General features: G+C 47.3%; 1 protein-coding gene across 1 annotated transcript in view; it reads right to left on the bottom strand.

Annotated features, from left to right (window-relative positions):
* Positions 1-926: 926 nt before the first annotated feature.
* Positions 927-24,306, bottom strand: part of uba2 (ubiquitin-like modifier activating enzyme 2) — a 42,526-nt gene continuing 19,146 nt past the window's right edge. Inside the window, exons 8-17 of the mRNA XM_078210508.1 lie at positions 22,016-22,137; positions 18,988-19,087; positions 17,038-17,201; positions 11,883-11,976; positions 8,616-8,728; positions 6,921-7,076; positions 6,711-6,807; positions 6,139-6,244; positions 4,938-5,074; positions 927-2,157 (exon numbers count right to left, since the gene is read on the bottom strand). Of these exons, the coding sequence (XP_078066634.1) occupies positions 1,970-2,157; positions 4,938-5,074; positions 6,139-6,244; positions 6,711-6,807; positions 6,921-7,076; positions 8,616-8,728; positions 11,883-11,976; positions 17,038-17,201; positions 18,988-19,087; positions 22,016-22,137 (1,277 nt within the window). The 3' untranslated portion in view covers positions 927-1,969. The remainder of the gene's footprint in view (positions 2,158-4,937; positions 5,075-6,138; positions 6,245-6,710; positions 6,808-6,920; positions 7,077-8,615; positions 8,729-11,882; positions 11,977-17,037; positions 17,202-18,987; positions 19,088-22,015; positions 22,138-24,306) is intronic.

Here is a 24,306-nt window from a genome sequence, read left to right as displayed (position 1 = left end):
TGCAGATTACTAGTTCAGTAACACCATCACGTTATTGTACCAAAGCTCAAAATAAACTCCGGAGCAACGCTGCTTGGCTGACCTCACGTCAATCCATGACATCTTTTAACACTCATTCTCAAGCTGTAGGTGTTACTGGCCTTTACTGCCCATTGCTAGTTGACCCTTGAGAAGTAAGGTTTCATGATTTTCACCCAGTGATCATGAAGGAACAGCCCCTGAATGTTCAGGTGAGGACGATGTGTGCAGCTTGGGGTGGAATTCCCATCCACCTGCTGCACTCGTTTTCCTAGAAGGTAGCGGTCACAGGAGGTGCAATCAAAGGAGCCTCGGCAAGTTGGAGTGAATCTTGTAGATTGCACACAATGCAGCCAGTGCTCGTTAGTCCTGAATGGAGTGAATGTTTAGACCAATGGGGTGAAAAACTCCCAATTTTGAGAGCAGAAACCATCCAGGATTTTTGCACTCATTATTTCTCCTGGAACAGTGTGAAAGATTAACATGTAAACATTCACTACTATCCAAACGAAGCTCACTGTGATGAATGGTATGTACAGTGCCATTTGGATCCATGTCCCAGGCTAGGGACTTCAGCCAGCAGTCTACATCCTGTCCCCACTCAGTCTGGCAGTGTGTGCGCATGTGAGGGGGATTAGATCGGGGCTGAGGGGTTTCCTCTGCAAATGGGTTTCAAAACTCCACCACCCAAGCAGAGTAAAATTAAGACATCAGTGGAGTTCTTTGTCCCACCAGGAAAGGAGAAGGAATCTCAAAAACAATCTTCACAGTTACTCCCCTTCCAACATTTAGACAATAAACACAAGGCTAAATGTGGCAATGGAAATGTCGAGGTGAGTACGAATGGATACTTGGAGGGAGAATAGCTCTGAGAGGGTGATTGGATAACTGAAGACACAAGAGCTGCACACAGTGAATATTTTAATCATGACAACTGCCATTTGTAACAAAGCTTCTCGGTACATTTTACAGTCGATTCAGATACAAAAAAAACCTACTGAAACGGCAATGTCAATTTGCTACAAAAATACTTTTAGCTACACCCTCAGCAATCTCTCTCTCTCTCAACATTGAACAGGTCGATTGGATCAGTTATAGTTACAGACGGTCCAACTGCATATGACACATTTCTTCTACCCACTCGAAACTACAGAGCAGATGACTCCTCTCCGGACAATGCTAAGTCCCTATGCTACCCTGCTTCCATCCACTATACAATTTCATTCCCACACTGCCAGGGAATCACATTGTGGAGATTGCCTGAAGGTGGGCCGCCTTCAGACCCAAGTGTCAGGGCCCACCCTGGACCTGACCACTGGGGCCATCGCGGGATTTGGACACTTGAGTCGACTCGGAATCTGATCATTGGAATCTGCATAAAGTATGAACAAAAAAAGTTAAGATATCTGCGTTATACAAAAGTCACGTATAAATAACTACAAACTGTAACAAGACACAAGGAAAGGCCCCGGGATCTGATTAAAGAGGCTCTGATATCGGAAAGTACAAACAGGCTTGGGGAAAATGAAGTGTTTACAGCAATTTACAAAACATATCGCTGCTGTTATACAAAGGAACATTTTTAATACTTCATCAACAGCAAATTCCTTAAGTGTTATCAGAGCCAGAGAAGAGGAGGGGTAGGGAAACAACACTGGAGAACAAAATCAGTTTGAACAGCAAGCCAAAAGATTTGGTTGTCAATTTATATTCAGCAGCATGGCTGACTGTGCTATCCAGGCTTGCTCGGACGGTGTGACACTCTCAATAGTTGTAGTGTCTCCCCCCCAGCCGCCTCTTTCACTTTGATCAGATAGATTAAGGCTGTGACTTGTCGCTGAGTTCTTTACTGGCATTGTTTCCCCACCCCACCCCACCCAACCGTAACTGTCTGACTGACGGCACAGAGCGGAGCCAGAACAGAGAGCAGCCAGAATCTCCAACACGTCACTCAATCCAACGCGATGATATCATCCTCCTCATCTTCCTGCTCGGTGCAAATCCGCTTCACAATGACACCTTCCGCCTCATCCTCCAGCTTCCTCTTCAGGCTCCGGCTATCCATGTTGGTATCCACTCTGCTAGACGAGGGCATCTCTTCATCTGAGTCAACGATCAGTACATCGTCCTGCTCGGAGGCTGAAGAACAGGACATAGTTATAAAGGGAAGAGGATGGAGTGCCTTGCACAGGAAGAGTTGTCATAGAATGACAAATTGATAAGCAAAGGATGAGGTCATTTTGTCCATCGTTGCGGTACAAGTTCTTTTGAAAGAACTATCCAGTTAGACCCACCCCCACCCCCCAGTAAAGAACCAACCAATCAACCAACACCGCCCCCCCCCCACCACTCACTAAGACAACCCACTCATTCCTAGTGCAAATCTAGTGAACCTCCTCTGAACCACTTCCAACGCAGTTACATCCTTCCTTAAATGAGCACAAAACTGTGCACAGTATTCGAGGTGTGGTCTCAGCAATGCCCTGCATAACTGAAACATAAAATCCTTACTTTTATGTTCAATTCTTCTTTTAATAAATGATAGCATTCCATTAGCTGCCTTAATTACATGCTGTAATTATACATCAACACCAACCTTTAGTGACATGCACTAGAACACCCAGATCCCTCTGCACCTCACAATTCTGCAACTGTTCTCCATTTAAGTAAAACTCTGCTTTTTTAAGTCTTCCTGCCAAAGTGAATGACTTCTCATTTTCCCACATTATACTCCATCTGCCTTTGGTCCACTCACTCAACCTACCCACATCCATTTGCAGCCTCCTTATGTCCTCTTCACAATATACTTTCCTAATTATCTTTGTCATTTGCAAATTTAACCACCATGCTTTCGCTCCCCTCGCCTAAATCATTGATGTAAATTGTAATATGAGGCCCCAGCACAGACCCCCGCCCCTGCAGGACCCCACTCACCACATCCTGCCAATCAGAAAAAGCCCCGTGGATGTATATATACTCTTTGTTTTTTTGCCAGCCAGCCAATCTTCTATCCCCCGATACCATGAGCTTTTATTTTCCACAATAATCTTTGATATGACACCTTATCAAATGCCTTCTGGAAATCCAACTGCAGCATGTCTGTAAGCTGCCCTTTATCCACAGCTCGTGACTCCTTCAAAAAACTCCAATAAATTGGTTAAACATGATTTCCCTTTCACAAAACCATGTTGACTCTTCCTGATTACCTTTATCTAAGTGCCCAGCTTTAACCCCGTTTACTATAAGTGGGATAGAAAAGCAGGGAAGTCTTGTTGTAACTATACAGAGCATTGGTGAGACCACACCTGGAGTACCGTGTACAATTTTGGTCCTTATTTACAAAGAGATATACTTGGGAGCAATTCAGAGAAGACCGATTCCTGGGATGAAGGAGATATTTCATGAGGAAAGGTTGAGGAGGTTGGAGTTTAGAAGAATGAGAGGTGATCTTAGTGAAGATGAAAGGCTCTGAGAGGGTTTGACAGATAGATGCTGAGAGGATGTTTCCCTTACGGGGGAACCTATAACCAGAGAGCAGAATTTCAGAATGAGGAGTCTCCCATTGAAGATGGAGAGGAGGAAGAATTTATTTTCTTATTGGGTTAATGTTTGAAATTCTCCACCCAGACACCAGTCAAGATCCTAACCAGTTGTTGTGTGAGAAGGTTTTTCTTCATGTTATTACTTCTTTTGCCAATTACCTTAAATCTGTGCACTCAGATCCTGGACCTTTCTACCAATTGGAACTGTTTCTCCCTCTGTCCAGAGTCCTCATGATGCTGAATACCCACATTTCCTATAACAGTGACTACATGTCACTGGTCAGAAGGATCCCTGAAAAATCACTGTGTAAGTGTGAGTCTCGTTAGGCTCTGGTGATATTATGGTGACAGTCTGAGGGTCCCAGTAACACTATGCTACCATCCCGTGGGGCGGCACGGTAGCACAGTGGTTAGCACTGCTGCTTCACAGCTCCAGGGACATGGGTTCGATTCCCGGCTTGGGCCACTGTCTGTGTGGAGTTTGCACATTCTCTTCGTGTCTGCGTGGGTTTCCTCCGGGTGCTCCGGTTTCCTCCCACAGTCCAAAGGATGTGCGGGTTAGGTTGATTGGCCGTGCTAAAATTGCCCCTTAGTGTACTGAGATGCATAGGTTAGAGGGATTAGTGGATAAAATATGTAGGGATATGGAGGTAGGGCCTGGGTGGGATTGTGGTCGGTGCAGACTCGATGGGCCGAATGGCGTCTTTCTGTGCTGTAGGGTTTCTATGACAGTCTTCTAACACTGCAGGTCCTAATTTAATCAATTACCAACCAATCAACATTCAGGTTTGAGCTGACAAGTGGTAACATTCACGCCACACAAATGCCAGGTAGTGACTATCTCCAACAAGAGAGAATCTAACCACGGCCTCATGACATTTAATGACATTGCCATTGCTGAATCCCCCATCACATCCTGCTGATCAGAAAGTGAACTAATCAGCCATATAAATACCATTACAAGAACTGGGAATTCTGCGGTGAGTAACTCACCTCCTGACTCCCAAAGCCTGAGGATCTATCTACAAGGCACAAGTCTGGAATGTGATGGAATAGTCTCCATGTGCTGCACACCATTCTGACCTGGAACTATATCATCATTCCTTCACTGCCACCGGGTCAAAATCACCGAACTCCCACCCTAACAGCACTGTGGGCACACACTGGCCAGATAGACTGCTGTGGTTCACCCCCACCTTCTCAGAGGCACTTAGAGATGGGCAATGAATGCTGGCCTAGCCAGTGACATTCATCCCAAGAATGTATGAAAAACACAAGTCCGTTCATGCCAGTGCAAGAAGAAGACTTGCATTTCTATTATCTAATTTGGGAAAAGATAAGAGGAATTGGGGAAGGGTAGGCACGAAAAGCTATTACCTTTAGATGTGGACGGTTGTGCTCCATCGTCGCTGCCATTGGTTATGGCCTTGCCATCTTCCTCACTCGGCTTCTGAGGGGCTTTCTCAGGGGCATCTCCAACCACCTCGAACTCAATGTCCTTTTCCAGATCTTCACTGCAATTGACCATCACAACATATAAGCCGCCCAGCAACCCAAAGGATTCATTACAGAGAAACATAAACGTCTCTCACTCCACTGCCCCCTTGTAAATGAACATAAGAAATAGGAGCAGGAGTCGGCCATCTAGCCCCTCGAGCCTGCCCTGCCATTCAATAAGATCATGGCTGATCTGAAGTGGATCAGTTCCACTGACCCGCCTGATCCCTATAACCCCTAATTCCCTTACCGATCAGGAATCCATCTATCCGTGACTGAAACATATTCAACGAGGTAGCCTCCACCACTTCAGTGGGCAGAGAATTCCAGAGATTCACCACCCTCTGAGAGAAGAAGTTCCTCCTCAACTCTGTCCTAAACTGACCCCCCTTTATTTTGAGGCTGTGCCCTCTAGTTCTGGTTTCCTTTCTAAGTGGAAAGAATCTCTCCACCTCTACCCTATCCAGCCCCTTCATTATCTTATATGCCTCTATAAGATCACCCCTTAGCCTTTTAAACTCCAACGAGTACAAACCCAATCTGCTCAGTCTTTCCTCATAATCAACACCCCTCATCTCCGGTATCAACCTGGTGAACCTTCTCTGCACTCCCTCCAAGGCCAATAAGGGGACCAATACTGCACACAGTATTCCAGCTGCGGCCTCACCAATGCCCTGTACAGATGCAGCAAGACATCTCTGCTTTTATATTCTATCCCCCTGGCGATATAGGCCAACATCCCAAATGCTCTGCTCTTGGTGTAAGGAATGGATATACACAAGGAAGGGGCCACGCTCAATGCTTGATCTGTGCCGGGTTTCCCAGCGCCCCAGCCTAGGGAAACAACAATCCATCTCCTTCATCAGGAAGGCTGCTGTGCGGATGCAAGAGAGGACAGATAGTCAGCACTTTATGGTGGTTCCCACCTGCAGCCACACAACCAGTGCGCACTTGAGGGGATTGGAGGGAGTGAGGAGGCCACCTGTTATAGAATGTCAGCGATAGAGATCACAAAAACAGAAGAGTATCACAACCCTGACATCAGCAAAGATGTAGTACAGAGTGGGGGCTGGTTTCTCACCTGTGCAGGAGGGTGACGGTCAAAGTGTAGTCTTGTAAGAAATCATCTACTTGGAGTCGGCTTCCATTGCAGATCCCAAATTCGGACAGATTCTTGTTGTTGTTCGCTGGGAGAGACAATAAAAAAAACAGGTCAGCACAGAATCCCCAGTCCTGGCCTTCCGGTGTGATATCACACCAACAATTCCCGGTTCCTGCACTTGCTGCTACGGCAAAGCCCTGACCCATCCACTCACCTGTGGCTCAGTTGCTTACACTCTCATGTGATTCACAAGGTTTGTGGATTGAGGTCCCACTCCAGTAACCTGAGCACACATTGCAGACCGACACTCCCCGTCCAGTACCAAGGAGATGCTGTACTGCTATTGACTGGGGGCTATTCGGAAGATACGGGGAGTTTTCGCTGGTGTGCTGGTTCAGTGGGGTGAGAGCAAGTTTCAAGGTACCCCCCCTCACCCCCAGTTCCAAGTGCACAGTGTGTGTGTGTGTGTGTGTGTGTGTGTGTTGGGGGGGGGGGGGGGGGGGGCGGCGGCGGAGAGAGAGAGAGAGGAGGAGAATATAGCTGCTCTGTACCTTCCGTCTCTCCCTCTTCCGAGGAGATGAGGATTGTTCCTTTTCCATCTTCTATCTGCACATCCGGAGCCACCATCCCAAATTTATCCTTCAGAATCTGGAGCAAAAACACAAGACTGACCTTGAGTGTAGAAATTATCACAAAGTGCAGCTCCACAACAGGGGGGGGGGGCCTGGGACACTACCCTTTCATAAAACACGTTGCTTTACCCGGTCCTGCAACACTTGGATGGAGACTTTCTGAGTGTTGAGTTTGACTGTGACTTCAGGCTTGATCGAACACACATAGCAGTTGGGGTTTGGGGGATCCAGGCTACACGGAACCAACAACTTTTTCCGAGGATTGGGCTGCTTGTTCAGAAAGATCTAAACACAAAAAACCAATGGTTAAAACATGCTCCGACAAACCCGCCTTTTTTCTGTGGGATACTAAACTGGAAAATTTATAAGCCATCATTCAGAGGTTCAAATTAATTTCTAGCGATAAATATTTCTTTCCTGATCTAACCTTGCCCAGTGGAGACCGACAATTGGGTTCCCTCCCACTTTGCAGAGTTCAGCTACACACGGATTGATAGGATTCCCCCCTCCCACAAAGCTACCGGGGGAACCCATTATATAGCATTTACAGCACAGATACATGCCATTTGGATCACCAGGTCTATGTCAGCTTTTATGCTCCATATAAGTGTCTCACTCTATTTCATCTCATCCTATCAACCTATCTTTCTATTGCTTTCCCCCTCGTGTTTCGCCTGCTTCCCTTTACCTACATCGACATTATTCACCTCAACCATTCTCTGTGGCACTGACGTTCTGACCACACACTGGATAAAGGATTTCGGATGGGATGCTTTGTTCTCCTCTTCACAATCTAGGTTTCACAGTAAGAAGTCTGGCAACACCAGGTTAAAATCCAACAGCTGACTCACCTGGTGAAGGAGCAGTGCTCCGAAAGTTCGTGATGCCAAGTAAACCTGTTGGACTTTAACCTGGTGTTGTGAGACTTCTTACTGTGCCCACCCCAGTCCAACGCCGGCATCTCCACACCAGGTTTCACTGAGAGAGGACATGGGACTATCTGAAGGGTTGATGTACCCCACAACAAAGATTGGGGCTATTTTGTCCCTCTTTATAACAAACAGCAGTCAAACATCAATTTGATAAAGTTATACTGCGCCTAATCTCAAACATCGCAGAACATTTCACCTACTTTTATTTACTAAGTGTACTTACAATGGCTGACTTCCAACTATCCTCACCAGCAGCCCAGCAAGATGCTCAACTGCATCACATCAAACTCTGCCCAGCTAAAAGGCAGACAAGAAATGCTGGTCCTGTCAGCAACACCAACATCCTGAGAATTAATTTTAACAAAGGCTTGTACAGCTACCACTGAGCCACAGCAAGGATCCACCAGGAAACACAAGACTAGTTAACCTCAGTTTGGAAACTTTTGCCAATCGAGGAATGGAGAACTCTACAAATAGCGTTGGGCATCTTGAAGGCTGAGATTGGCATATCATGCCCAACGCTGCCATCTGCTGGGCAGGTAGATGGAGGCTGGTGCCTTCGCCACTGCACTGGAGTGCCAATCTAGAGAGGGGCTTGAACCCAGAGTGTTCAGGAACATACTCCACCGCTCAGCCAATCTGGGATTATAAATTAGACATCAGCTAACAGGCTCAAGCAGAACATTGTGAGGAACAGGCTCAGTTGTGTATACGGCAACATCAGCCTCTCTGACACATTTATAAAGAGGAACACGGCCACCAGGTCATGAAGATAAAGTTCACCGGCCTGGTCTCCCACATTCACAGGGCAGTGCTCTGGTTGACTTGAGCTATTAGGCTGGATTTCTCTCTCTCTTCCTCCCTCACTACATGATTTGTTCGATAGACTTACTGTCCTGCACTGTTCCAGATTCCCGGAAAGAATCTTCAGTCCTTCCAACACGATCAGGCCGGCAATCACTGCATTAGTGGTGGCAATCGCTGGGATGATGTTCCCTGCCATGGCTGCGGGCAAGACATACAAGTTAACGGGAATGAAAGCTTGGTCAATGCTACACACTGGATAGTTTGAAGATCAGGCTTCCACTTCTCACACTCAGCTTCAACTATCTTCTCTCTGGATTTAAGCTCTGTGAATACGAATCCTCTGATACTCTTCATGGACAGAGTACCAGCAGCCCAGCCAACTGTGCAGGCTGTTCTAACTGAGCCTGATCAGTTCACTGGCTCACTGATCAGGAATAGGAACCCAGCTGATTTTCCCCACATCTTAATCCAGATCTTGTTTTGCTCTCCACCCTGCGCATTAACGCCCTGAAATAAGGTTCCCACCAATGCCATGCTGCAGCTGACCACCAGAAATGAGAGGGACAGCAGGGAATCAGCATGTTACTGAACCCACTATGATAGGGACAGCAGGGTCGCAACGCTCAGTGCAGAGGGATTGGCATATCATGCCCAACGCTGCCATCTGCTGACACTCTGTGGTACTGAGGTATTTGTACCTCCACCCTCTTTATCCCAAGATATGGACTAACTTGCTGGATCCCAAACTAACCAAACAACCATTTTTCAAGTTTGAATGCAAGACAACAAATTTGTATTTCATGATCAACAGGAGATCCCAAAGCAGTTTACAGTTAATGGAATACTTTTGAAGTTTACTCACTGTCGTAATGCAGGAAACACAGCAGACAAAATTGGATCACGAGCAATGTGATAAAGACCAATTAACCTGTTTCAGATGCTGTTGGCAGGATAAATATTGAACTACTGAGCATGACATCAGGGACCTTGTTCTCCTGAACACTGCCGTGGATAATTTACCCCAGGGGATTCTCACCCAAAAGGCGACACCTGTGACAGCTCCTCAGTACTACACTCAGGTAGTCAGCCCGAATTCTGTGCACAAGCCTCTGGCAGGGGGCCTGAACCAACAAATTCCTGATTCAGGCAAGTGTCATCCAGTTTAGCAGTTGCTGGAGGCAGAGAGACATGGTCTAGCATGGCTGAGTTCAATCCTGTCCTCACTCCCTCCATCTAAACAATAAAGGATATTTCAGAGAATGGGAGGTATCAGGATGAAGGTATGAGTATGACTTGTACTTCCTCCGTCTCCAACTACTCTGGAGGCACCATTGATGCAATGTCTTTTCCCAGGGTAGGTGATCTGTCTGTACTTTTACAGGAATAAGTCCAAGATTCTTTGTTCCAAAAATAACAAAAAGTACGCAACACCGTTAATTCCAAGGGGGGTTTCCTCACCAACTGAGGACTCATAGGACCACACTCACAACCTCTATACTAAACCACTTACCCACCTCCCTGCAATGGTGCTACTTGTATTAGCCATGATTAGAGTAAAGGAAGCCAAATAATATATTCCACCATTATAAAGGCAAGGATTACAAGAGAAGAAATGGTAAGTATTGCATGACCCAAGTGCCATACAACCTACATAGCGCACTCCTCAAATAAAAGCTGTAACGCTGCAGGATGCATCCCATTAAAGATACATGGACCTCCCTGGTTCCAAAAGGTTAACAGGTGAAATTCGCTTCCGTGCTCATTTACTAGGTCACCCCTGTCAATATGGTAAGTAACAACACGGTATCAGCAAGGAAATGTAATGACCAGAGGTACAGTCCAGGGTTAACGATGAACTACAGATTGTGTTTCCAAACATTGCTTTCTGTGGAGTTTAGAAAGGCCAAAGCCTAAATAGGGTTGTCAAACGTCCTTGAGGATTTGTGACCCTCAGCAGGATATAGCAGGGCACACTGCATTCCCACTGATTTTCCAGGGATTATAAGCAGGCCTCAACTGAGGTATCTGCATGCTCGATGTGAGGGTGCTTCCCACCCTTCACTGAGCCTCTTACCGGTACTCTGCAGTTCAGCACTCTGTGCTAAAAAGCAGAGTTCGTCGCCGATAACTTTAATAATATCGGCACTCATCATTCTGCAATGCCTTCCAACAGCGCCGTGTCAAAAACCTGCTCACCAATCAGGTCGCCATGTTGAGCTTTTGGTTCCACCCTGGTTGCCTCCAACTGCTCCTTTTTATCAAGGGTTTTCTTGACATTTCTCAGCATTTTGTCACCAATCAGCCATCTTCCAGGAACAGAGATTTCACCCAAAGATTAGATAATTATCAGCAGTGCATCAGGATAAATGAAAGGATCAAAAGATGAGTGGTGCCAGAGTTCAGGGAAATGCAGCTATCCCTGTATCACATATCTGCCTCCCTAAAGCCAATTTCAACTGGAGACTAATTTAATCGTGCTTCCAAAGAGCCAGGACAGACACAACATCATTCCATGCTACAAGATTCCATGATTCAATGCCTCTTACTGCTAGCTCAGCTAGATATCAACTAATTGAGCTGGATAAACACTTAAACTAACATATCATTAAAACAGATGAATTGGACATTTGCCATGAATTAAAATAATTCAGTGTTTGCTAAAACAACAGTGACAACAGATCAAAATAATTCACTGGCTGTGAAGTGTTTTGGGATGTTCTGAAGACATGAAAGACACAATATCAATGTTTTTTAATGAACGGTCCTTGGTTTGAAACACTAAGTCTTTCTCTCTCAAGATGCTGTCAGAGTTGCTGAGTGTTTCCAGAATTTTCTGTTTTTATTTCAGATTTCCAACAGTAAATGCGAGTTTGTTTGTCAGGAAGGATTGCTGCAAGGGTTGACCACACTGACACCACTTCACCTGCACTCTGCTCATGCCTTAGATCCTGTGTCCCACACAAGCTTTCAGGTAGTGTGGAAATGGATAAGGAGCTGCGGAATTACTCAACCTGGGTCAATCCCAAAGGATTAAAGTTTAAAACAAATTTTCCAGTGTCACGGATGTAGTATTGACACACACAAGGCCACAAAGGCACCAGGTTCAATTCCCGGTGCGTGCTGAATGTGTCGCTCACAGCCAGGGCATTTTTGATGGAGAGCTTGAGGACAGGGTAGGAACTGGAACAATAAACCTCAGTAATTCAGCAAGGCAGAGAAACGTCAGCTAGTCCTGCGGCTGATAAACTGGCTAGTGACTTCTGGGAGACAAAAGCATATTAGCAATATTGAGTAGGATTCAATGAGTCTTGCCTGGGGGTCTCTTCAATAAACTTAAACATGCAAGCCTTACATTTCACATCAAACTTGCTCTTCATATTCATGCTGAAGATATGCATCCGCAGGTTGGCAGCGGCAGTCACAAAATTCATGGCGGGGACATCATCCTGTGAACACAAGCGACGGGGAAACTAATTCAATTGCACATTATCTGAAAGAACCTGTGCACGAGCAAGTGACATAATTACAGATACTGCCCCTCGTCCATACAGCATACACCACGATTCTCCTGATGCTCCCCAGACGGATCTCCCACCTTACACTTGAGCTTATCCCAAACTCTACTGCCCGTATTGTGAATCCCAGCGAGTCCCGTCCACTCTTCACCCCAGTGCTTGCTGCTCAATGATGGGGAAGGTTTTAGAAACAATAATCAGGTTTTAAAAAAAAATCAACATGCACTTGGAGAAGTTTGAGTGAATTAAGGAGCGCCAGCATGGATTTGTAAAAGGCAGATTGTGCTTGGTTAATCTACTGGAATGTTCTGTTGAAGTAACAGTGAAGGATCCTGAGGGAGTGCACTGGATGTTGTCGATGTAAAAATGTTTTTAGAGACCATTTAACAAAGTACCACATCAAAGGCTGATTAACAAATTGTGGTTTAGTGGAATGAGGGTCAGTGTTAAAAACTTTTCAAGGACAGAAAACAGAGAGTTGTGGTAAATGGTTATTTTCCAGGCTGGAGCCTGGTGCTGCTCCCCGTGGGTCAGTGCTCAGACCATTGCTTTTTTGAAACATGTAAATGGTTTGGATACTGGAATGCAGAATACATTTCAACATTTGCCAGTGATGCCAAACTTGGAGGAGTGACAAACCGTGTGGGTGATATTAATCGACTGCAACAACACATAGAGAGGAGCAAAATGGGCAGACAGCTGGCAGCTGGATTCATTACAGAAAGTGAGAGGTGATGGATTTAGACAGAAACAATAGACAGAAGCAAATTACAAATTACGTAATACCACAGTTCCACAGAATGTGCGGGGACAGAGACCTGGTGTGCATCAAACTTAGACGGTGACAGTACATACTGAGAGAGTGGTTTGGGCTTCATTAAGAGACATTGAGAACAAAAGCAGGGAAGTTATGCTGAACATTTATAAAGATCTAGTTGGGTCACAACTAGAGCATTGTGTCCAGTTCTGGTCAGCACACTTTAAGAAGGATGTGAGGGACATTGAGAGGGTGCAGAGGGAGATTTACCAGAGTGGTTCCAGGGACGAGGGATTTTAGGTTGGAGAAGTTGGGGTTGTTCTCCTTGGAGCAAAGGAGATCGAGGGGAGATTTACAAGATTCTGGCAGGTTTAGACAACGTAGATAAAGAAAAACTGTTCCCATTGGCTGATGGTATAAGGACTAGGGGGACACAGATTGAAGGCTTTGGACAAGAGAAGGGGGAGGGTAACGTTAGGAAGAACTTTTTTACACAGCGAGTGGTAATGAGCTGGAACTCGCTGTCTCTGAGCGTGGTGTAAATGGAAACTGGTAACTTTAGCCACAAAAGGTGATCAAACTCATTAATAAATTCAAACTGCCTGATATACAAAGAAACATTGAAATATAATACAGCAAGAACTCAGAGCTGGGAACAGCAGCTGGTACACAGATCCCTCGTGGAAGAAACAGAACCCGCGCTACCGATGGTGTTACTCCGCGCATGCGCACAACCGTTAGAAACATCAACAAATGTTTTTAAATAAGATGCTTATAATAACACTTCTTTCTGCTCCCCCCTTAATTTCAATCCCCCTGAAGAACAGAAAGATAATGAAACTAATGTCTGAACTATACGTCAGCCTCTCAGGAACTTTGTGACTACGCTGTGATCTGCGCAGTACCACTGGCGACTCCGTCAACTCTGGTGATGCTGGACTTAGTTCAGCTGAACTCGTGGCCGCAGGAATAGGTTGAGTATCTGTGGGGTGAGTGTCCCTCTCCTCAAGTGGAATCCACTGGAAGCCCTGGTACAGCAGGACCACTTCTTATCGAATTTCCACAGCGTCCCCTTCGGCCGAGTGATTTGGAACCTTTACTGACTCAGAGTCATGGCACTGATAAATGTGATCTTGGTGTCTGCGAATCTCTCCTCATTAAGTAGCTTCACAACTAACGATTCTGGATCACTTTCGTTTAGAATAATTCCAGGTAGCCAATGTCGATTACCGCCAAAATTCCTCTCACTCAGTCATTCAGATGGAAACCATGCCTCACCGTCTACTTTCCCTGTCTCCTTCCACCCTCACTTTGACATCTGGACGTAGCCGATCTAAATGAGACTGGCTTCCTACCCATTAGTAACTCAGCTGGAGAGTGCTGTTGTTGTTTGTGGTGTGATACAAGACTGGAACAAGAACCTTGAGTATTACCCGACATTCTCTTCAATCCTTCTTTCAGTGTGTGAAGAGCTCTCTCTGCTAAATCATTTGAAGCTGTATGAAAAGGCGCAGTTCGCACATGGTGCATTTCATTGCTTCACAAACTCTAGAAACAAATCACGCGTGAACATTGTACTGTTATCAGAAACTAGAGAATCCTGTAAACCATGAGTTGCAAAAACTTGGCGTAGTTTCTCTGTTGCTGGTTAGAACATGTGTCCACAATGACTAGAAGCATATGATCCATAAAACATCCTGCAAAGTCCACATGAAGCCTGGATCATGGACAATCAGGACACTCCCACAGATCTAGTGGTGACATCTTTTGTTTGATCTGACACACAGAAAAGGATTGCACCTTATTCTCCAAGCCCTGATCCATATTAGGCCACCAAACATATGGCCTGGCTAAACCTTTTACTTGGGAACGACTTTATCTATAACTTGCGAGCGACTTGGGGTGAAGTTCCTACTCTGGGCCCCTCAGTGAATGCAACTGTCGTGCACACTTAGCTCACCTTTCCACATCCCTACAACCATAGGCCAGCCTTGCATCAGGGATTTCTTCACCCGAGACAAGACAGGATCCCTGTTTAATTTGCTTAACACTCACTGGAGAATGTGAAAGTCCCTCAAGTAAGAAAATTGTCTCCGGAGGGAATAATATCTTGGTTGGCACATCAGGTAAAGGAAAATGACTCAACGTTTGAGTTAGCCTTGTCCTTCCGTGCTCTGTACGCGATGTTATACTGGCAAGCTGACAATGTGAGAGCCTAGTACTGTATTGTCGCCGAGGCCAATGGAGGAATGCATTTGGATTCACTGAAGACTCCTCAATGGTTTATGGTCAGTACATATAGAGAATGAACCATCATAAAGGTGCTGGTGAAACCGTTTTGCAGCAAGGATGAGGGCTAGACTTTGCTCGTCTGACTGCGAATACACCATCTCAGCTGCAGTCAGTGTGTGGGATGCAAACCCATAGGGTTTTCCGCCCAATCCTCCATCAGATGAGAGAGTCCCGACTGTCCCGACACTGTAGACTGAGGCATCACAGAACAATGACAGAATGAGTTGTGCCCTGATCAAAATGAACCAGCAGATGAGCTGATTGTAACAGAGTTTTCACGTCCTTGAAAGCTTTCTCTTGTGCTTCCATTGAGTCTCCCTGTGAAGCAGCAGATACAGTGATGCTGACATTGAGAGGTCTGGCACAAACCTCCCGTGCTAATGTACCACAAAAATGACCTGAGCTCAGATACACTTTAAAGTTTATTTATTAGTATCACAAGTAGGCTTACATTAACACTGGAGTGAAGTTACTGTGAAATTCCCCTAGTCGTCACAGTCCAGCACCTGTTCCTGTACACTGAGGGAGAATTGAGCATGGCCAATGCACTTAACCAGCACGTTTTTCGGACTGTGGGAGGAAACCGGAGCACTTGGAGGAAACCGCACGCAGACAAAGGGAGAATGTGCAGACTCCGCACAAACAGTGACCCAAGCCGGGAATCGAACCTGGGTCCCTGGCGCTGTGAGGTAGCAGTGCTAACCACTGTGCCGCCCTTCTGGGGTTTGGAGCTTCCTTGATAGCTGTGATTTTGTCTTCCACAGGGGACAGACCCTGCACTGTGATTTTATGACCCAAATATTCCCCACTCTGCCTGGAAGATGCAGTTGCTACGCTTCAGCCACAGCTCTGCCACTGAAATTCTCTAACACTTGATCCAGGTTTCTGCAGAGCTCCTCCTCAGGTTTCCCCGTGATCAGAAATTGTCCAAGTAAGCTGCTACATGAGGAACCCCCTGCAACAAATTGTCCATCATCCTCCGAAAAATCGCTGGAATGGAGGGTACCCTGAAAACCAGACGGCTGTATTTGAACAAAGCTTTCAGAGTGTTGATTGTGACATACTGTTTTAAGCCCTCCTTTGACAAGGGCTGCTGGCAGGCATGGCCCAGGTCAAGCTTTGAAAATGTCTTTCCCCCTGCTAGAGTTGAAAACAGATCTTCCACCCACGGTTGTGGGTAAGCATCGAACTTGGAGGCCTGATTGAGGCCTCACTCATACTAAACATATCGTAAGATTGCTCCTCTGTCTTGTCTGAGTTTCCAGGTAATGCGCCGTTGACTGAGGCCTCCTTGCGTTCGAAGTTCCGTGCTCAGCCTTTGACTTGTTCTTAGCACCTCGCCACTTCAGGTAAATGACCCTTCTTGTTGCAACGATGACAACAGCATCCATAAACTGGCAGTGGGTTGCAAAGTGTGACCCTCCACACATAAAACACTCAACTATCTTCACCTTTTTACTCGGTTTCTTCATTTACTAGATGTAGTGCATCTGCCCGTCCACCATCATTGGCTTTCCGAATGTCTTTTGCATTGCTGGCAGCCATTTCCATGTCCTGAGAAATTTCAACACAATTGGAAGGAGGGCAGAGTCCTCCCTGGTGGCCTTGCAAATATTTATCTCTCGATTAACATCACCAAACAGGTATTTACTTATCACATTGCTGTTTGTGTGAATTCGCGATAGACAAATTTGCAGCCATATCTCCTGCATTACAACACTGACTGCAAAAACACTGTAAAGCAATTTGGAAGGTTCTGCAGTCATGAAATGTGTTATATAAATGTCAGTATTTGTTTGGGCTGAATGCTAACTCAGGTTTCAACGGTGAAATCAGTATTCTGATTCAATGCCCTCTTAACTAATCCCAATTCCTGAGTGTAGTTGAAATAAGTTTGGCTTTTTAAAGATTAAAACAATAAACAATGTCAGAGGCATTCTGACCTTGTCCCAGACAAGCTCTCCTCCATCCCCTTTCTCAGCCAGACGGGCTTTGAGGTGATCCACACTTTGTGAAAATAAGTACGCGTAGCTCTTCACATCCAGGACCTGCTGGTCCTTTAGGCCGGCCTGACAGGTCCCCGTTTGCTGCACCGACGAACAGGTCTCTAAACAACAAGAACAACATATTGACAATGGCGACAGGGAGAGTAAAGCACCGCCCATTTAGTCTTTAGGTTAAAGGCCACTCCACAGTACAGGATAGTGGATATAATTACAGGAAAATAGTTTTAATACTGAAGTCACTACTCTTACGTATTGTACAAAGTGCCAAAGTGGGTGACAGTGCCAATGGAGGCTGATATGATTGAAGAAGCAGCAAAGGATCTGTATAAGAATTATACCTAGCCTGGAGTCACTACACTGAGGTTTCAGCTGTCAACATTCTGCTAAGGTGAGATGCTTCAAACCTGTTCCCTTGGCATAAATAACATCGTAACAAGGTTAAAGTCCAACAGGTTTATTTGGTAGCAAAAGCCACTAGTTTTCGGAGCGCTGCCCCTTCATCAGGTGAATGGGAGTTCAGTTCACAAACAGGGAATATAAAGACACAAACTCAATTTACAAGATAATGGTTGGAATGCAAGTCTTTACAGGTAATTAAGTCTTAAAGGTACAGACAATGTGAGTGGAGAGAGGGTTAAGCACAGGTTAAAGAGATGTGTATTGTCTCCAGACAGGACAGTTAGTGAGATTTTGCAAGCCCAGGCAAGTCATGGGGGTTACAGATAGTGTGACATGAACCCAATATCCCGGTTGAGGCCGTCCTCATGTGTGCGGAACTTGGCTATCAGTTTCTGCTCAGCGACTCTGCGCTGTCGTGTGTCGTGAAGGCCGCCTTGGAGAACGCTTACCCGAAGATCAGAGGCCGAATGCCCGTGACCGCTGAAGTGTTCCCCAACAGGACGAGAACACTCTTGCCTGGTGATTGTCAAGCAGTGTTCATTCATCCGCCGTCGTAGCGTCTGCATGGTCTCCCCAATGCAATCGTTGTCCGCGGCAGACTGCCCGACCTTCAGGAGGGCAGTGACCACAGCGCCGCACGGCCCTGCCACAGCAACCTCTGCAAGACGTGCCGGATCATCGACATGGATGCCATCATCTCACGTGAGAACACCATCCACCAGGTACACAGTACATAGACTTGCAACTCAGCCAACGTTGTCTACCTGATACGCTGCAGGAAAGGATGTCCTGAGGCATGGTACATTGGGGAGACCATGCAGACGCTGCGACGGCATATAAAGACACTTTGTGAACAGAACTCCCACTTACCTGACGAAGGAGCAGCGCTCCGAAAGCTAGTGGCTTTTGCTACCAAATAAACCTGTTGGACTTTAACCTGGTGTTGTGAGACTTCTTACTGTGTTTACCCCAGTCCAACGCCGGCGTCTCCACATCATAAATAACATCCACATTCCCGTGAGGATGGAATTGAAGAGAAATCTTTTCACTCAGAGTGGTGGGGATCTAGAACTCAGCACTGAGAGGATAGTAGAGGCACTGACCCCCATCTCATTTATAAAATAGCTGGAAATGCACTTAAAGCACCGTAACCTGCAGAGCTGTGCACAAAGGGCTGGGACGTGGGGTGAGGCAAGATAGCTCTTCCATGAATGGCACAGACATGATGGGCCAAGAAGCCACTTTCTGCATCATAAGTTTGCTATGTGGCTCTGACACGTGAGTACGTGCAGAAATCCTGTTAGCTGTGCTGTACCACACAGTGGGTTAGCACTTACTGCCGGGACTCTCATGGGGGAAAGGTGTGAAGGAGCATTTAGCACCCACGGAACTATAATCCAACACACCGTCAGCGCATTAGAGATGGGAAGAGGTGGAGAGAGGAAAAGCACAATTAAAAGTCAAGCCTTGATCCAATAGTACACTTACCAAATTTTTCAACTTCAGTCCAGTCTAACGGGACTGGTGCTTTCCTTTTGCGCCACAGTTGGTCCATTGTGAGCAGGTATTTTATATCATCCCTGAAAAGCTAACAAAACAATGTGTAAATATCTATAATTTAAAAATAACAGATCGACGCATCCACTGCCCACAGTTGTCAACTTTCCTTTAAAAGGTAATATTCCATTTCACTGGTGACTTAATGTAATGCTGAGCCATACAGACCAGACTGGTTCAGCGTCACTGCTGAATTCACTGATCCCAGCTTTAGCAGCAGTGAAGCACTGTGACTGATCTCTCCGAATGACCAGTCAGTACAACCACGATGCAGAGGGCTGCAACGCTCACTACACTTGTGCTCAAGGCCCACTCCAGAGTCTAGAAAACACAACCAGGCCAATACTCCTACTGCTGGTGCTGAAGGAGTGCTGCAATGTCAGAGATGCGGTCTTTCGAGTGAGATGTCAAATGGAGGCCCTACCTGCCCTCAGATGAACATTAAAAATCCAATGATGCTATTTGAAGATGATCGGGCGAGTTCTCTCCAGTATCCTGGCTAACATTTGTCCCTCAAAGAAAGCCTGAAACAAGACGTGGGACCTTGCTGCGCACAAATTGGCTGCCCATCTTCCTACAGTACAACACCAACTACACATCCTGCAGTGCTTTGGGATGTTCTGATGTCGTGTAAGGTGCTGTGGAAATGCAAGCATTCTTTTCTTGCACCCAAATAGCTACATGGCATGTATGAGTCCAGGCAGACTTTGTGATATCCATAAACACAGACATTGGGAGCGGGCTGATTCTGCCATTCCTCGTCTCGGGGGTCTTCTGACCTGACTGAGATCAGCTCCCACAGCACAAATCAAGAATTGAACAAGCGTTCTGCTGCTCAGTAAGATGCAGTGTGACACAGGTCAAAGCGATTACTCGCTGAGCCACAGTGGCAGAATGAAGCAATTACATCTGGCACACTGGAGATGGGGATAACTGGCCACAACAGCTGGAGAAACTTCACCTACTGAAACATAAACATCTGCCACTATTTAGATTTAACAATCCAGCTTCTCATCAATAATAGCCCGAACTGTGGAGTGACCCTCAGACTGTCCAGCGCAGCTCAATATATTTACCCACTGAGCCATGAAGACCTTGCTTTTTTTAAAAACATGTAAAACTAAGCATGCTTGGGAGGAACAGGTGGCTTTGGACAAATGGTTCCCAAATCTTTCCTCCACTGGGGAATTTCCTCACCTCATGTGGGCCTGTTGTAGACAAATTCAGTGGTTTTCAAACATTACTGGTTGAAGGATTCCTTTCCAAATGAATTACAGAGAAGCAAAAGCAAGGAGTAGGCCCATTCATTTTGATCATGGCTGATCATCGAACTCAATACCCTAATCCCCCATATCCCTTGATCCCTTCAGCCCTAGAGCTATATCTAATTTCTTCTTGAAATCAGACAATGTTTTGGTCTCAACTACTTTCTGTGGGAGTGAATTCCACACATTCACCACCCTCTGGGTGAAGAAATTTCTCCTCACTTCAGTTTCTCCTCACCTCACCTCAGTAGGGATGGCACGGTGGCACAGTGGTTAGCACTGCTGCCTCACTGCGCCAGGGACCCGGGTTCGATTCCCAGCTTGGGTCACTGTCTGTGTGAAGTCTGCACGTTCTCCCCGTGTCTGTGTGGGTTTCCTCCGGGTGCTCTGGTTTCTCCCACAGTCCGAAAGATGTGCTGGTTAGGGTGCATTGGCCGTGCTAAATTCTCCCTCAGTGTACCCGAACAGGCACCGGAGTGTGGTGAATAGGGGATTTTCACAGTAACTTCACTGCAATGTTAATGTGAGCCTACTTGTGAGACTAATAAATAAATTTTAAACTTTCTAAAAGATTTACCCCTTATCCTAAAATTATGACCCCTAGTTCTGGATTCTCCTACCATTGGGAACATTCTTTCTGAATTTAATAATTATGGATCTCCCCTATCTAAATTACAATAATGTTTATCACAGCAAGGTGCTGCATGAAGGGAATGTTTCAATCAATGCCTTTAAGAAAACAGGTATTTGCTAATGTTCAGCTCTCCACATCCCGCGATGAACACTTCCCCCGGATGAAATGAGCGGCCAGGTCGGTGTTGAACATTTCATGGCCACAGTCTACTCCTCACTCACAATTTCAAGTTATTTTGCAGACCCCATGGAAAGTCTCTACAGACCCCCAACAAACTATTGATAGAGATTACAAAAACTGAAAATGCTGGAAAATCTCAGCGGGTCTGACAGCATCTGTGCAGAGAGAATAGAGCCAACGCTTCGAGTTTGGATGACCCTTCGTCAGAGCTCATCCAGACTTGAAACGTTGGCTCCGTTCTCTCTCCACAGAGGCTGTCAGACCTGCTGAGGCTTTCCAGCATTTTCTGTTTTTGTTTCAGATTCCAGCATCTGGAGTATTTTGCTTTTATTAAACTGAGAGATTGTTTACAATGATTAATCAATAAATCCATGACTGTTTTATCATGCAATGAGCAGGCTGGTATAGGGTAATCTGGATGGACCCCATTCTTCTTCCATCCAGCAGACTCTATTCTTCTGATAGTCATTAATGTACGTGCCATAATTACAGACTCTGAGATTGGTAGGAACAGTTTCCCCAAATTTACAGAATCTAAACTCCGCATTTTGAGCAGTTCCATCAGACCAGCAGTCTTTAGTCCAGCTGAACTCATGTTACACGCTCAACAGAACAGTAGCACAGGGTGCTATAAGCAGCAGCGAGATCTCTGGGGCTCTGTGTAAACCGACTGGACATCAGACAGCAAACTTAGCCCTGCAACAGTTAGCAATTCCCACGCTGCTGAACATTTAGAGAGCTGTGTTTGAGGGTGCACCAGGTTCTGAGGCACAAACTCCAGCCTCACAGACTGAAAGGTTATCACTGGCATTCAAACATGTTGCATCCTCTACGCCTGCTCCTGGCTCAAAGGTCTTGCCGGATGTTGGGCTGCACGTACCTTGTTGAATATTTTAACTGGGTCATACCCAGTGGATCTGGCCCAGTCCTTTGTGGATACGCGTTTGATGCCACCGTCCTCATTGGAAGCACCGGCCCTTGCTGCTGCCTCCGACAGCTCCCCTGCCAACAAGCACATTGGAAATATACTGAGACGCAAGATAAGAAACAGGAGGAGTAACCACACAGCCCCGCAAGCCTGCTCCACCATCTCTTTTTATAATTAATTCTCGGGATGTGGATATTGCCAGCAAAGCCAGCATTTATCACCCATCCCACTGTCCTCCAGAGGGTGACGGTGAGCCTCGCTCGTGAATACAGCTCAGTGGCTCGTTCAGCCATTGCAAAGGGCCGTTAAGAGGCACTTACAACTACATTGCTGTGTATCTGATTCATAGATAAGCCAAACTGGGTAAAAATGGCAAGTGTCCGTCCCTAATCAGTGGACTTTATGGGCTTTTCAAACAATTTGATAGTTTCACGCTTACCATTAGTGATATTAGCTTTATATTCCAGATTTACTTCAATTAATTGAATTTAAATTGCCCAGTTGTTGTGGGATTTGAACTCACGTCTCAGGATCACTTTTTGATATCCCCTCTGATAAGGTCATAATTGAATTTCTACCGTGAGTCTATTTTCCCACCCTCTCCCGATATCCCTCAATTCCATTGGTCACTAAAAATCTATCGAATTCAGTCTTGAATATATTCACTCATGGGGCATCCACAGGTGAATGCAAGTGTGTGGGCGAGGTCGGGCTGCGTGTGGGCGAGGTCGGGCTGCGCGTGGGGGAGGTCGGGCTGCGCGTGGGGGAGGTCGGGCTGCGCGTGGGGGAGGTCGGGCTGCGCGTGGGGGAGGTCGGGCTGCGCGTGGGGGAGGTCGGGCTGCGCGTGGGGGAGGTCGGGCTGCGCGTGGGGGAGGTCGGGCTGCGCGTGGGGGAGGTCGGGCTGCGCGTGGGGGAGGTCGGGCTGCGCGTGGGGGAGGTCGGGCTGCGCGTGGGGGAGGTCGGGCTGCGCGTGGGGGCGGTCGGGCTGCGCGTGGGGGCGGTCGGGCTGCGCGTGGGGGAGGTCGGGCTGCGCGTGGGGGAGGTCGGGCTGCGCGTGGGGGAGGTCGGGCTGCGCGTGGGGGAGGTCGGGCTGCGCGTGGGGGAGGTCGGGCTGCGCGTGGGGGAGGTCGGGCTGCGCGTGGGGGAGGTCGGGCTGCGCGTGGGGGAGGTCGGGCTGCGCGTGGGGGAGGTCGGGCTGCGCGTGGGGGAGGTCGGGCTGCGCGTGGGGGAGGTCGGGCTGCGCGTGGGGGAGGTCGGGCTGCGCGTGGGGGAGGTCGGGCTGCGCGTGGGGGAGGTCGGGCTCTGTGTGGGGGGGGAGGTCGGGCTCTGTGTGGGGGGGGAGGTCGGGCTGCGCGTGGGGGAGGTCGGGCTCTGTGTGGGGGAGGTCAGGCTCTGTGTGGGGGAGGTCGGGCTCTGTGGGGGGGAGGTCGGGCTCTGTGTGGGGGGGAGGTTGGGCTCTGTGTGGGGGGGAGGTCGGGCTCTGTGTGGGGGGGAGGTCGGGCTCTGTGTGGGGGGGAGGTCGGGCTCTGTGTGTGTGGGGGAGGTCGGGCTCCATTTGGGGGAGGTCGGGCTCTGTGTGTGTGGGGGAGGTCGGGCTCTGTGTGTGTGGGGGAGGTCGGGCTCTGTGTGTGTGGGGGAGGTCGGGCTCCATGTGGGGGAGGTCGGGCTCTGTGTGTGGGGGAGGTCGGGCTCTGTGTGTGGGGGGGAGGTCGGGCTCTGTGTGGGGGGGAGGTCGGGCTCTGTGTGGGGGGGAGGTCGGGCTCTGTGTGGGGGGGAGGTCGGGCTCTGTCCTGGCTGCGGTGGTTCTGATGAAATAACCAGCTATGTTCAAACATGATAGCAATCACCTGCTGAAATACTGGGTACCTGTGTAACATTGTAAGTGCCTCAACATGAAAACACTAAAGCGGATGGTCTGCAGAGCAGAAGCCTTAACTTGTGATGAAATAGCCCAGCAACTGGTCCAATTGGAAAAAAAGTAAATTGGAGAAATCTAGCAACAAGTCACAGTGGTTAGCACTGCTGTCTCTCAGCACCAGGGACCCGAGTTCAATTCCGGCCTTGGATCACTGTCTGTGTGGAGTTTGTACATTCTCCCCGTGTCTGCGTGGGTTTCCTCCCACAAGCCAAAGTTGTGCGGGTTAGGTTGAATGGCCATGGTAAATGAACCCTAGTGTCAGGGGATTAGTGGGTAAGTATGTGGGGTTACGGGGATAGGGCCTGGGTGGGATTGTGGTCGGTGC

Source organism: Mustelus asterias, chromosome 4 (genome assembly GCF_964213995.1).
Source record: "Mustelus asterias chromosome 4, sMusAst1.hap1.1, whole genome shotgun sequence".
NCBI lineage: Eukaryota > Metazoa > Chordata > Chondrichthyes > Carcharhiniformes > Triakidae > Mustelus > Mustelus asterias.
Note: the sequence above shows the minus strand (reverse complement) of the source record. Positions and strands in the feature narration are given on the sequence as shown.